This window comes from Sceloporus occidentalis, unplaced genomic scaffold (genome assembly GCF_023333645.1).
Source record: "Sceloporus occidentalis isolate IW3139 unplaced genomic scaffold, rSceOcc1.0.p SCAF_126, whole genome shotgun sequence".
Classification (NCBI taxonomy): domain Eukaryota; kingdom Metazoa; phylum Chordata; class Lepidosauria; order Squamata; family Phrynosomatidae; genus Sceloporus; species Sceloporus occidentalis.
Genome location: NW_028317106.1, coordinates 1,179,678 through 1,195,200, shown reverse-complemented (window position 1 = coordinate 1,195,200; position 15,523 = coordinate 1,179,678). Strand labels below are relative to the sequence as shown.

The 15,523-nt window shown below is 46.2% G+C and overlaps 1 protein-coding gene across 1 annotated transcript; it reads right to left on the bottom strand.

The window, feature by feature from the left end:
* Positions 1-2,226: 2,226 nt before the first annotated feature.
* Positions 2,227-9,540, bottom strand: LOC149281924 (zinc phosphodiesterase ELAC protein 2-like). Its single transcript, XM_089498826.1, has 24 exons — positions 9,344-9,540; positions 8,429-8,479; positions 8,278-8,348; positions 8,028-8,092; positions 7,549-7,606; positions 7,376-7,465; positions 7,104-7,238; positions 6,961-7,019; positions 6,723-6,781; positions 6,457-6,529; positions 5,939-6,051; positions 5,603-5,701; positions 5,322-5,460; positions 5,167-5,246; positions 4,830-4,951; positions 4,499-4,595; positions 3,957-4,095; positions 3,739-3,777; positions 3,540-3,649; positions 3,355-3,454; positions 3,147-3,267; positions 2,899-2,977; positions 2,529-2,673; positions 2,227-2,448 (listed from the first exon to the last, which is right to left on the bottom strand). Exons 1-24 carry the CDS (start codon positions 9,538-9,540, stop codon positions 2,227-2,229), a joined length of 2,463 nt encoding a protein of 820 aa, XP_089354952.1.
* Positions 9,541-15,523: the final 5,983 nt, after the last annotated feature.

The following is a 15,523-nucleotide window of genomic DNA, read 5'->3' as shown; positions in this document are numbered from 1 at the left end:
TGAAGTAAAAAACGTGCAGCGATATTTGAGGTTAATTTACCCGAAATGCGTTACTTTTTACTCTTTATAGTTGGATGAAATTAACACTTTGATATTTCAGGCTGTGAACAACAATACAGGGAGGGCTTTGGTTTAAGAGGAAGTGTCTGAAAGGGTTAATGAAGTGACGTTTACTGACCTGCACGAGGATATTGGGGGACAGGTGAGAGGATACCCCCAAATCTACCCCTCCACCTCACCTCCCTGCTGCTGCCTCCCGTGAGGGGAGTGAAGGGCGCGGTCGTGTAGCGTCACCCGCGGGGGCGGGGCTCCCCACTTCCTGTTGCCCTGGGCTGCTGTTTATGATTATGGCAGTTCAGGTAAAATGTATTATTAGGGCTATTATTATAAGAACATTCTAGACTGTCCCTGCAGGTAATTCGGATTAAAACTACAGTTAGGGCAGGGGTAGACAACCTTCGGCTCTCCAGATGTTGTGAACTACATTTCCCTTGATGCTTTGCCAGCATTATGACTGTAAGAGCATTATGGGAGATGTAGTCCACAACATCAGGAGAGCCGAAGATTGCCTACCCCTGAGTTAGGGTAAAGATGTATTAAGTGTATATTATACCCCAATGGGGGTAGGTGTATTAAGTGACTGATATTATACCCCAATGGGGTAAGTGTATTAGGTGACTGATATTATACCCCCATGGGGGTAGATGTATTGGGTAACTGATATTATACCCCTTTGGGGGTAGGTGTATTAGGTGACTGATATTATACCCCAATGGGGGTAGATGTATTGGGTAACTGATATTATACCCCAATGGGGTAGGTGTATTAGGTGACTGATATTATACCCCCATGGGGGTAGATGTATTGGGTAACTGATATTATACCCCAATGGGGGTAGGTGTATTAGGTGACTGATATTATACCCCAATGGGGGTAGATGTATTGGGTAACTGATATTATACCCCAATGGGGGTAGATGTATTAAGTGACTGATATTATACCCCAATGGGGCACTGTAGGTTCATTCAGGGGGAAGCATTATGGGAGGAGGCCGGCAGGGCAGGAAGCCGTCTAATTAACCCTCTTACAGGTAAAAACACCTCCAAACTGTGTGAATAAAACGAATGCCTTCCTTATTAAGCCACATAAAAAGTCCTGATAAAGCCCCGCCCAATAACACCTCCAACCACACCCCCTAATATGCCCCTCTGACCATTTTTGATGTTGGTCGCTACGGGTAACAGAATCCAACAGGGGTAGCTGGGAAAGCCAGGAGAATTCTGATCCATAGACGGCAGAAAATAAAGAATTGCCCCCTCTGATCTGCCCCTTATGAATTCCTTTAACGTGTCACTGATTTACCCGCTGGACCTTGGATTAAACAATATCCACTTCGGGGAGGAATTAGCGGTGCATGCGGGTCTACAAACATTATAACACACGGCGTGCAGGTACCTTCCATCAACACACACACGTACTTCAATACTTTGTCCTCTGTAACGTCGGTGAATAAAAATAACTCTCCGCGTCTCTTCCTCGCTGGCGCCAGGGGTTGCTACGATCTTCCCCGCGTTCGGCGACAATCTTATCTTTATTGTTTTGTGTAAACATTGGATGACACGGATTGCGCGTGCAGCGTTATAACACACGTGTGCTGCCTCCACCGCTGTGATTTTACTACCAGGGCTGTCTGGAGGGGGTGGTTCTCACGACATCAAGACGCTGGCATTTGGAATCCTGATACACGCGGCTGTAAAACCCGAATAGGTGGAAATAAAGTCACCCCGCGAGCCGGGGCCGTCGGCGCGTTAAATGTAACCCACCTGAAACTCGCACGACACACTACATATATCATTGGCAACAATAACATTTATTTCTTCACTTTATTCCAAAACGATGAACGGGGAAAAAAAAGTATTTTAAGCTCATAAATAAAATCCATTTCATCGTTTATGCTAAAAAAAAATATATATATATATATAGTTGCCTTTTTTTTCAATTTCCCATTTACAAGACTTTTCTATATTTATTTATAAACTCGAAATCATAGAAGGCAGACGCTGCGGCCCGTCGGGAAAATGTTCTGTTGGGTTTTAATGGCACAATTCAAATGTATACGTATTTTACACGTTCTTCGGAAAGTTCTTGCAATTAATAACCGCACGTTCCACGCGCTGTCCCTCTCTTTGCTCCCGGGATCCGAGGGGCTTTGTATCCGGCGGGCGTTCAGTTGGCTTTTAATTTTTTGGCCCCAGCAGCCGGCCCGGGATCTTCCAAGTCCCGCTTGGGTCTGGAGCCGTTCAGCGGATCGTCGGGCTGTTGAGACTCCATCAGCTGCCGAAGTTCACGTTTCTCCCTCCTTTCCTCCATTTCTTCGAGTTCCTCGGCAAACAGAACTTTAAGGGGGTCGACCAGTTTGGGGATTATCCTGCAGTCACTCAATCGGATCTTAAAAGCAAGGAAGCCGAGTGAGCAAAGATTCAAACTAAACCCTTGGAGGGGGCGCGACGGCCACGGATCGTACTCACCCTCATGTGATCGAACGATATTCCAACCTTGTCGCTGAAATCATCGCTGAACAAGGGGAGTTTGGCGTATCGCTGGCTGAAGTGGTTTAACATAATGAACTCCGCGTTCATCTTCACGCCGATGCCAATAGCCTGGGACGTGGTGCTGAAAAGAGAACGGAGAGAAGCGACGATAACGGAGGTATCCGCTGACTTGTGATCCGCGACTCTGCCGCTGAAGTCGGGATTTCCGGCGGGAGAAACCGGGGAGGGCAACGACGAGGCAGGAAAAGCCCGGAAAGCGAGCGGTGGGGGGGCAACTGGCCTTATAGCCACTAAATGGCTATTTAAAAAAAAAAAAAAAAAAAAAAAAAAAAAAAAAATCGATCACCTGTGTGTCTTTTCTACAGCCTCTTCCTCCAGTCCATCTTCCAGAGTCGCTTCATGGATAAGTAAAGATGCGTTTTTACCTTTTGAGGAAAAAGAACTCTTACGAAAAGCCATTGGGTGAACATTTTTACAAAAATAACCCCCCTGCCAGCGGCCGGATCTTGGGAACAGTTCCTCCGACGAGTCCCCACATTGGTCTTACCGTTTCCACCCGTCTACACAAGGCAGCTTATCCAAAACCCTACTTACCCATCTGCACCAAGGCATCGCAGGGCATGGTGTCTCCGGAGAAGACCAACTTCCAGCCAGACCGATGAACAATCGCGCAAGCAAAAGCGTTCCGGCAATGCCTGACCAGGCAGGTCTGGAACTGACAGGGAGAGATCCACAATGTTACGGATCCTGCGGTCAGACGCGCAGAAGTGTTGGCAGACTCGGTTACAGAGTATAAACCCACCTTTTCCAGCTCATACGTTTCCAAAAGGGAGGCGATAAAACCCGTTGTCTTTGGGTGAAGGACCTCCGACCCTTCCATTAGATCCTTCGCTGGGATTAAGCTGCGAGCAGCGGGGTAAATACATTCGTATTATTCACACGTTCTCCGCCACCCAAAACGACTAAAGAGCAAAGACAACAACTCACTTGATGTGATGGAGGATTGCCTGGCAGTGGTCGTGGTATTGGTTTAACCAGGTCATTATCAGAGAGGGCCCTACGACAAGCACCGGAGTGAACGCCTTTCCCTTGGATTTCTGGAAACAAATGAAAAAAGGAGCGCGTGAGCAGAACGAGGAGCCTCGCGGAGAACAGCTGGAAGCGATCAGTTCACCTGGATACGTACGCAAGCCCGCTGTCTTTCTAGAAGGACGCTTAAAAGGCCCTAAAAAGAGAAGAGAAAACAGAAGAAGGTTTTCGGGGCTCACTCAACAAGTGACTGCTAAAATAAAACGCATTAAACTTATACATATAGTATCTCGTAGAATCTTTGCCGTGTTTTACTACTGGTGCAAGACTCCAGAAAGGTAAGCGCGAGCCTCAAATGTCTCTAGCAGTCCTTACCGTGTGGTGATCTGCGTGTATGTGGGAAATGAACACGGCTGATATATGGCACAGGACGTCGTCCACCTTGTCCCCGTAGTGACGATGAAGCTGTCCAAACGTCCCCTCGCCACAATCCAGCAACAGAGACTGAGAGGCACTGAGAGAGAATATTAAACGCTGGTTTATAGTAACTACGACATCACTTTACTAACCGCTAAGAGATGTGACAGAAAGGAGCAGAAAAACAGACACAAAATCAGTAACACAAAATGTTATATTTTCCCCTGCAGTGAGGTATTTGGGGAAAATATAACATTTCTCGCGTGTGAAAGAGAGAGTGTTGGTGGATCTGTGGGGTTTCTGTGGCCTTGGAAGAGCGCAGGCAGCTTTCATTTCACGCAAGGATTATCAAGGGGACCCCCAGTTTCACGCCGTCTCTTACAGCTGCCTCCTGGTCGGGTTTGTTAATATGGAAGTGTTGAGGAATGAAAGTGTCAGCGAATGAAAACCTTTACATCTTTCTATACAGCAGTTTTAAGGTGACTCTGATGGAGGCTTACCTGACATTTACCAGAGTGGAGCTGACGTTGCGGGTTTTCATGGGGACGGCCGACCCAGTCCCCAAGAACACAACTTCTGGGTACTGGGGATCACCTGCTGTCAACAAAAGCAAGGACAATTTGGTATCTAGAGTCATGGGCGGCTAGGAGGTACAAAGCAATACAACCGGGAAGCAGATGTTTCTTACATATTAAAACCTCTTAACTGGCATCACATCCAGAGTTATAACACAGAGATAAACCAAAAAAGCAGAGTATCGGTAGAAGTGCTCCGAGGCAGCGGGAAGGTCACGCTCTTGTGGCATAACGCACGCGCTTCACCTTTTATTACCTTTCGAAAGCGCGAGATTGGATTCCAGGATCTCCTTACACTCCTTCAATGCATCTTCAAAGCCGGGGAGTTCAATGGCTTCTTTCACAAACTCTGCACTATTGTTATCAGTAACAGCATCCCTGCAACACAAAACATCCGGTAACAATAGTCGTGTAAACACAAACGTCTCTGTAACGCGGCCTCTTTATTCATAGCCTTTAGCGCTCCTTAAGAACACTGGAGCGAATGTACGGTACCAACCACATAGTCTGACGGCCCTATAGAAACCATAATAATGTGATGACCAAGTTCAAACACCAGCCCTGACGCCCCCAAACCCCACATCGGTCCTCACCTCTGCCACTCTAACTTCGGCCTCAGCTGGTACTTGAGTAGACACTCTCCTCGCACCCCGTGGAAGTCTGCAAGCTCCTCCTTCACGGGAATTAAGACAGGTCAGGCTTAATGTGGCCACAAACGGCGTCTACAAAATGATAGCAGGACACGTACCGTCCTCTGGAAGTTGGCCAGCAGGGGGAAGATGGTCGGGTGAACGAGGTTTAGCTGGGTCTGGATCTTGTAGCTCCGGAGGTTATGTACTGTACTGGCATTTTCATTTAGAATCAGGTGTTCTGTTTGAGACCCAAATCTAGAGAAGAATGCAACAAAAAGAGTGAAAAACGTATAAAGTCTGCTACATAAAGACAACATTATTAACTTCCCTGTCTCTGCTAAGCAGAAAGTTCTCGGGTAACAATACAGAAAGTAAGCAAATGGCAAAACCCACGTACCCCGCCATCCACTGCCGGTAGCTGCTGGTCCGGAGAATGTGCTCAGGGGTCATGTGGACGACCATCACCAACGGACTCTCTGACTTGCCTTCTTGAAAGCTGGAAAAGTTCAGATCATCGCATTAAAAGATACTTCCTGATATAAATCATTTATTTCTCAGAAACATCCCACGATATATTTAAAAATACACATTAAAGAAACAGGCGGGGTGACCCCATCGGGGAGGGAGACGGAGTTATACCCGCAGTTACGCTTATAAAGTAGTCCGGTTTGGATCCAATGCACCGCGATGGAGCGGCGTTCACACACAGATGCGTCAGGCTCCGTGGGGTTACCTTTTAAGAGTTTCGTTTTCAACGATCGGGGCGATGAACTCTTCACTGGGACACTCCACCACGATAAAAGCCGGACCGGGCTCCGCAGGTGTGCACACGTCCTCAGGGAAGATCTGCCAGGCAGAGAAACACAAGGCACCATTTCTACCGGGAAGCCAGAGCTGGCTGCGCTGCGTTAAAGTGTTAATTAATGACTACGGGAAGCGAAGCGTCTCCAGATTGTACGGCGTTGTTGGGGATGATGGAGAAGACGCTCAGGACAACAAAGAAAATCAGAAACATCCGCGTAGTCACCGCGTGACCTGTGAACTCCGTTAGTCCAAAGTGTATCTAGAAATGTCACATGTATGAATTGAAATTGTCATTATTGTACAATTATTGTAACGGCAACTGGTGTTGTTGTTTGTCGCCCTCTGGAGGCCCCTGTATTAACTGTAGCGGGCCGACCCATAGAGATTTAAAAATTCCAGATAAAATTCTATCGAAAACTTTATATTTCGCGAGTGCAGTCATTTCACCTCTTTTCCTTCATGGACGACGCTCTTCCCAGCCTTCAGCTGCGCGATTATAGGTCCGATGGCAGCCGTCCCCCTAAAAGAACAAAGCCACGGATACACCGTTACTGCCGGCATGAACCCCTTCGCTGCGCCACAACGCCAAGATATGCTGCTCAAAATAAAATCTGCAACCGGCACAGTGACATTTATAAATACAGACGTAAACCCCCATATAGTGTCGTGGATTTGTGGTCTGTCCCCTAGACACACAATGAGAGCATACGTACACCGGGAGTCCGAGATCCTTCGCTTTGAGGACCAGGAAGTTCCCCTTTTTGGCATGAAGCTGAAAAACAAGAGATATCGGTGTGAGATGTATTTTTTTCCCTAAATCACTAACTAAAGTAAAAAAAAAAAAAATAATCAAGTTAAATGTTAATAAAGAGAGAGAAGAAAAATTGTGTAACCGCTAAAAGATCGCCTGCCAGGAACACTGACAGACAAAAACGTGGGCTTCCATCTCACCTTACACACGAAGGAGACCACTAAAAAAGGGTCTCTTGTGGTGGTCCTCTCCCAGCGCCCTGAAAGGAGATGGATGATAAAGATCATTAGGAAGACCACTGGGCGGTGAGAGGAAGACATAACGAATAAGAAGATGGCCATACCCGGCCCCGGGGACTGTCTGCCCGCTGTTGGCTCGGCACCGTTGGGTGCTGGATTGTCTGGCTGCCGACTCTCTCTGTTGGGGGACCTCGGGGGGCTCACAGACCCAGTTGAGTTTTCTGCTGTTGGTTTGATGTCTACAAGATGAGCCAAGAGACGCAGGACTCTAGTCAGATTATCATACCCATTATCATACAAACCCCGACAGAAGGGAGGTTTGCGTCAAACTTATAGCCGTAACCGTGTTCTGGATCAGCCCAAACACACAATATACAAGCCCGTGAGACGCACTTACTGGTGATCGGCACCTGGTACACGGTCATGGTGTCATCCTGGTATTCTGGATCCGAGCAGGGACGCACGGCTACGGAAGAGACGGGACAGTCAGCTAGTATCGGAACAAAACGTATCGCGTTCCCCGAATAAACAAACAGGAAAGAGACTCACAAAGGTCGATGCCGTGCAAGGGACCCGAAAAAACTTTAACGGCCTCAAGATACTTTTGCTGTGAAAAGATATTAAATAGACGTTAGTATCGCCGGGCGTTCCGAAACGTGGGAAAAACATATATCACTCGGTGGATTTATGCATTTTTAGACAGTGGGGGGGCTGTTGTTCTCACTCAGACATGAAATTGGTTGTCACCCGCGTTCACTCAACATCTCTCTACAATCTCTGACAACCGCCTTTTCTCCTCTGTCTGGATTATTCTCTCCTCTTCCGACCACGGGGACAACCTCTCTCCCGGGTGGAGGAAGGAGACATCATGGAAGCGGTTGGCGGAGAAGGTAGGGAGAGGTTGAGTAACAAAAAACCCTCAAATTTGGGGGTCCCTCCCCTTTTTCAGACATTCACACAAATGAAGGAAGTTAACGAAATTCGATTAAAATTTGTATGAAAAGCTGAAGATCCAGCTTGAAACGTACCAGCTGCGGGGGTCCAGAGAGAGCGCACCGCGGGAGCCCCGTGTCCCTTAACGTCAGAATCATCCCTGGAACAGAAGATCAAAGAGCTTTAAACTTTCCAAAGCCCTGCGGTTACTGGGAACGTATTCACAGAGAACCATGCGCAGCGCAGTACCATTACCTCCACGAATACTACGCGTGTCCACGGGGGCCGGCGCTCACCCACAGGGAACCAACAAAGCGTTAATTACAAGGGAATGTGTTTCGTTACCTGATAAACCCCCGACGTTCGCCCAGTTCATGCGCGTCACAAACACGTTGTCCAGCCGCGCCACCTTCACCCTTACAGAAAAAAAAAAAAAGGAGTTAGACCGTAAATAAGAATCGGCCGACAGATGGGCGCCGACGGCAGCCGCTCTTACTTGTGCTCCTGCATCAGTCTCTGCGTCCCCTCGCCGCAATTAAACAGGTACCTGAAAGAGGAGGAAGAACGGCATCTAACTACAACGACAACAACAATAACCATGATACTTATACTACACTACAACAATAATAGCATCTAAACAACAACAATATGAACAACAATGATACTTATACTACACTACAACAATAATAGCATCTAAACAACAACAATATGAACAACAATGATACTTATACTACACTACAACAATAACCATAATACTTATACTAAACAACAATAGCATCTAAACAACAATATGAATAACCATGATACTTATACCACACTACAACAATAATAGCATCTAAAAAACAACAATATGAATAACCATGATACTTATACCACACAACAATAACCACAAAACTTATACTAAACAACAATAATAAACAGCATCTAAACAACAACAAAATAATGTCAATAACAGCAGCAGCATCACCAACCACTAAATCCCTGTGTGACGCTACGTGCCGCGGATGTTTTTTGTCATTTCGCAGAAACGTCACTACTAGACTTCTGTCTGTCACATGACAAGATTTCCCCCCTGTCAGTGTCCCATCTCCCCGGGGGCACATGTCCCTCCTGTCAGTCAGTGTCCCCTCTCCCTGGGGTAATTTGTCCCTCCTGTCAGTCAGTGTCCCTTCTCTCTGGGGTCACGTGTCCCCCTGTCAGTCAGTGTCCCCTCTCCCTGGGGTAATTTGTCCCTCCTGTCAGTCAGTGTCCCTTCTCTCTGGGGTCACGTGTCCCCCTGTCAGTCAGTGTCCCCTCTCCCTGGGGTAATTTGTCCCTCCTGTCAGTCAGCGTCCCATCTCTCTGGGGTCACATGTCCACCCTGCCAGTGTCCCCTCTCTCTGGGGAACAGGGCCCCGCCCCATGCTGTCACCTGTTGAACTCGGAGAAGACGTAAAGCGAGGCCCCCGAGTCACGGCTCCCGGCCCCCAGCACCTGCAGGTAGACCGTGGACGGCCCGTGCTGCTCCACTCCCTTCCGCTTCTCGCGGTTCTTGATGTGCCGCAGCGTATCCTTGGGCGGCTTGGCCTTGCGGGCGGAGAAGGCCCTGACCTCCCCGGGCTGAGACATGCTGAGAACACCGGATAACCGTCTCCACACCAGGCCTCGGAGCCACATTCACGCCGCAACACGCTGTACCGGGGACCAGCCTCCAGCCAATCAGCGCGCACACACTCCGCTGACGCGCAGCCACCTGACCAATTACCACTCAGCGTCCCCGTTGCTAGACAACCAGGCGACCAATCACAGACACAACACTCGTTATTATGAACAGGAATGGCCGCCGCCGCCACCACTGTCACAGCGCCAACCACTGGCCCCCATCATACGGTTGGCGCTCTGTAAACTGCACGTGGGCAGAGGCAGTAATGTTTAACCCTTTAACTGCCACAGAAGCGTGACATGCAGCCAATTAATGTGTCTGATTTAATTAAAAACGATCCCTTATTCTATCCAGTACAGATATAACATATCATATAAAGTAGGCTGTATAGGTGTCCCCGGCGTGCTGCTCCAATTTGGCTGTCAGCAGAACTTATCGAGGCACTGACCACCATCCACTAAGCATGCGCAGCATCCAAACCTGGCGCAGGTCCGGGTCATCGGTCGGCGTGGTGCGGGCTCGCTCTCTGGAGCAGTCAATCCTGGCGGTCTTTTTCCCGCTGCGCAACAACGTGTATAAAAAGCAGCAGGAAATGGCTTTTTTTTAAATAAAAACCCCATTATTCTTCTTTATGCCCCACTCAGTTACAAAAAAAACCCCCTCAGGTTCATAGCCCGCCGTCCTGGGGAAATGGATCTTTTTATTTAATATATAATAAACTTTTCTTTTATATTTGTTTTAATTGATTATCATAAAATATAAGGTATTGTTTTTTTTCCACGATAATACTCGTCTTCCATAAACCTTTAGCGAGGGCTTTTAGTAGCGTATATCCCCGCGCGTAACGTTTCATTAAATCACTTTATCGTTCCACGTAGCGCCGTTCTATACATCGGCCCGTAACGTTCCATCAGAATGTACGTAAGCGCCGTTACATTCAGCGAAAGGCAGTAAACGTGTGATTATACATCATATATTTTCTTTATCACCAGACCAGGGCTTTTTATGACCTGCCCTGCTATATAATTAGGAAGACCTGAATATATATCAAGCGGTTTATTGCACAGAAGATGCCAACGCGCCGGCCTTAAAGGAAAAAAAATATCAAAAAATAAAGTCAGCCTTTATTACTGCGTCTCCAGGAGCAACCCGCCATCTTTGCTGCGGCCAACGGTGGATGTATTTAGGAGACTGGTCCTAAACGTCGGGTTCCTGGGAGCGGCCATCTTGTTTCTTTACTGTTTCCTCTCTGTTATCACAAGCAAAGTTTTTGAATAAAGCTGGATCGAAGATTGTTTGGTTTTTTTTAAAGTAAAAAAAAAAAAATGTTTTTAACACTTTCTGGCCGTATTATATTTACCAAGTCTCATGGTTTCGGAGATAATCTTTCACTCGCCAATGACTTTGAAACTAGAAATACGTTGAAGACTAACGGTTTCAGACAGGAAGGGCTATTTATATGCTATTTATAATTTTTAAACTCATGGCGCTGTAACGGGCGTAATTTAATATGCACGTATAGAAGATCCTACATAGGCTACATCTTAAAGGATCTAGGAATTCTTTGTGTGAAATCCATATGACCGGCCCTGCTACATCACTACAATATATTCAGCATTTTACAATCTAACATGGCATGTGCTAACGACAGAGGCAGCTCCATAAACCGCATGCCTGCTAGTAACAGTGCACAGATGGCGCTATATGGGATAGCGAGCCAAAATAAATGGAAAATGGGCATAACATACAACGTACGAGATGCCAAGGTTTCCTGTAAACAGTGCGTTATAAGCTTGACGGAAGACGTATATCGCGGTGAAAGTCGCCCTCGATGTCTCAGGAAGGTGCATCTCTGTCGTGGGGTCGAAGGAAGGTGAAAAAGGATCGTCGGCGATGAACTCTTGGCAAACGTCAGATTTCAGGTAAAATCGGTCGCCATGTTGAGCTGACCTCAGCTCCAGAATACATTTTGTGGGGTTTAGTGAATAGATTCCAAATTTTAGGTTTGTAGGAAACTGCCTATGGGCAGGTAAAACCGGCAAAGGGAAGAGCGCCTTGGGTCTAAATACATCGCGCTCCCAGCTGCATGGACCGGTCCTGGTTGTGTAATGTGCCCTGTAAAACACCCGGTTTACACCCCATCCCATATCATGCTAGAGAATGTTGGCTATTCATAAATCTTTACGGAGCACCATGTTAGATACAATGTATATCCCCTTTGTTCTATCCACAGGGTTTATCTGGCTTTAAATTGTAGCTAAAAGTTTGATACGTTCGATACGCAATATAAATAAGGTAGATGTGTCCTCAGCTTGGAGGGAAGACCGTGTAAATGCTCTGCTGTCCTCTTCTGGGGTCACCTTGTGTGACCTCATTATCTCCTGAGCTGGTGCTGAAGGCTTCAAGTAGTGACATCATACACCGAGCCTTCAGTCGGAGAGCCGGACTTCTGCGTTTGTATGCGCAGGTATCTGCTCTCAAAAAAGACTGGATGAATGAAGCTGCATCCACTGGGAAAACCATACATCAGGGGTGTCCAACCTGCGGCCCTCCAGCTGCTGCAGGACTACATGTCCCATGCTCCTCAGCCAGCCCCTTAGTTGAAAGAGCATTATGGAAAATGTAGTCCTGCAGCAGCTGGAGGGCCGCAAGTTGGACAGCTCTGCCATACATGAAGGAAAGTTTAATAAGAACAGAAAACATCTTGTTTTGGTTAAAATACTATATACGGTATACCTCGGACTACTGGCCCCCGGCACTTTTAAACCCAAGAAAGTTAAATGTATAAGTATTTGTTTCTCTGCTAAAGAAAGACAAAAAGAAAAGTAAAAATGTTCATCTCTAAACTCCTAAGTTCTTAAAGCGAAAGGTTTGGGGTAGCAGAGGAATAAATAAGGGGTTAATCGCTCCATATACTCCGGCTTTAGATACGCTCTCACTGCTAGCATTTTAACCTAAACACAGGGAAAGGGGGAGATCGTCTCAATCCAGTAACGCCACGATCGAGAACTCTGCGAAACCCTCTGCTGGGCATCGAGATCCACCCGAGGGGTGACGCGGAGGCAAATAGGCCACTGTAACCTCCTTGTTCTCATCCCAACTTGCAGATTATTTGCTTTATTTCTAAACAGCCACTCTCAGAAATGTAAATAACCATTGAAAAAAAATATTCCCATTTGATAGAAGGCAGATCCTTAAAAGTAAAACAAAAAAAAAGAAAAAATATGTTTTTCAACTATTAACCTTTCCTTTGAAAGGATTCCTTTCCGAATACGATTCCTTTCCGAGGAATCTGAGCTATTACGGCGTATAAATGACTTTTAACGAGGCTCTTACGTTCAGATGCCTGCTGTAAACAACCCCCAAGAAAAACCCTTCCTATAAATAACAGTCTGATCTTTCCGTTTTAAATACAAATCCGGGTTTTTGGCGGGTCCTGCCGGTTATGATAAGGTTGTTGTTCCATTGTTTCACTTTGACAAATCGTTCACCGGGTTCCGACTAACAGAGATCCCCCCCCCCCCTCCACGAGATGAAAGGCTAGGTTTTGAAAAATTTGGCAGAAAATTTTAGCCAACAAGGTTTCTGTTCCATAATTTGTCATTAAGGATTTGTCGTGATGCTCGGGCGTCAGGGTGCAGGGAATCCGAGGGGGGCACTAAGCAGCTCCCTATAGGGCCACATCAGATGAGGGTGAGAGCCGTACGAATGTGACACAGATCCCTTCTGTTCATTGTTATTCTGTTTGTTGGTTTATGTTTGTTTATTGCTTTTAAACGCTTGAGCTAAAAGGGGGTCCTGATAAACTTTAGGGGTCTCGTGTGGAATAATCTCTCCGGCATTAATGCAATTAGGTGCTCTGACTGTCTACCACCCACTGCGGGGTCACATTAAAAGAGAATGGAATACACAATAATGCCGCGGAACCTTGGAGGATTCCGGTTTCGTTCTTCTTATGAGTTGCTGGTGTGTAGGGCTCGGTCTCCCCCTACAAATGCCCGCGCACCACTATTTTGTATAATTTCATCCATTCTACCCCAAAACCGGAAGTATCATTTTCAAAGCTTAATATTCCTGTTAATATAACCCTTTTAATGCTGACGCTAGTGCTGCGCTTCAAAAGAAATGTTTGTTTGGACCACAAGGAGGTCCATTTGAACATTTTGTTGATGGGGGCTCTATAGCTCATTGCAGACTAATAAATTGACCAGTTTTTCTGGATTAAATATTTACGCCATTAGACAGTTTAGTTAGCCAGCCCTCGACCCACGGAGCACTTTTGCCTGTATATATAAACTCCGTCAGGAGGGGAAGCAAACCAGCATCGTGATATAACGCAGGTCCACGAAGGTAGTCAGCTACTGAACACGGCACGCTTATTTCACAACTGCTTCGACTTCAGATATACCGTTACTCGCTGGAAACCAACATTCCTACGAGAAACAACAGAATAAATCTAGAATTGAGGACATCGCTTCTCCGAACCCAAAGCCCCCTCCCCCCTTAGCCTGGAGGACAATTTTGCCTGGGGGTAGGAGCCTCATCCCTCTGTAGGCTGTGGGGCCCCTTCTAATGTCAATGAGGTTGGGTCATCAGCCATTTTTCTTCTAGAATATAAAAATTGTGCTTTCAATCTAAAGGCCATTTTATCCCTAAAAATACAATTTTAAGGGAAATACCACCAATGACTGCTGCTCAAATATATATATATATATATATATACATCAGAGGAGAAAGCGAATGTATAGTTGACTCCCCTTATTGTCTCCATCACCTTGATGTAAAGTGAAACGCCAATGAATCAAAGCTCTTTTCTTCTCCCCGACATTCAACGCGTAGAACGTACAAGTCGCTGCACATCCCCAACGGGAACACCGCGGTTCCCTTTAAATATACTTATTTTCATGTATGTTGAAAGCAGTGCATGCTGGGAATGTTTCTTTCTTCAGGGTTCATTAAAGGACAGTTTTCATAAACTTCAGGCTGATTCTGTTTATAAGCGCAAAGCTTTAATTTGGAATCTAATGCAATTTCTTTCCCAAAGGAAACGTTGCCAAATCTCAGTGTCTTGCTACAACTAAGAATGGAACATTTAACGCCGGTGCTGAACCCTGGCCATCGGGGATTACATCGCTCGCTTCTTACGGAGAGATGTACCCCAAATCTGACAAATTCGGACCAAATCTGAGATGTAAATTTCTAGGCCAGCTTGGTGTTTAACATGTTTTTTTCTGAGATTTTTCCAGAATGGAATGATGAATGTGTCGTTGCCCCACCGCAGAGCTCAATTCCACAGCTAAACCAATGGTAAAAAAAATGATTTCGGGACTGGTCTTTGAATAAGATATTTCAGACCACCCAACGGGTTAAAAAAACATCAAAAGCTTGTTACCGGAGTATCTGATCCCAGACTGGAGCTCAGGCTCCGGCTGCAAGCGGCTGATTCTGCCGTTGCGTTCTGCGCCGCTGTCAAACCCGCGTGCTCGAGAATCGCCAAACCGTAAAACAGACACTTGGATTTTCTGTAACACCGGATTACATGACGCTATTAGCTATTTATGGCCCCCCTAGTAAAAATGTCGTTAAAACATAGATGTCACGGGGTATGGCTGTTAAATTGTACAGATAGCTATGGTTTTTAGCACCAGGCATGAGGTCATTGTTTTTAGTAAGAAATCGTATTCGTGGATCCTAATACTGGGGATTCTAAACCACGCAGCGAACCTTATTACAAAGAACGAGATAAACAAAGCACTTTATGGCACTCAGATTCCAACAGAACAACTAATAAAATAAACATCTAATTGAATGAAAAAGGCTTACGGTTAAACACGTAATTATTGCTGGAATGTTTGCAGAGCATCAGAACGGTGGCTTCATTTTAATTTAAAGACTAATTGATTACACGTGGTTTTAGAGATACGGGGAACACGGTAATGAACATATGAA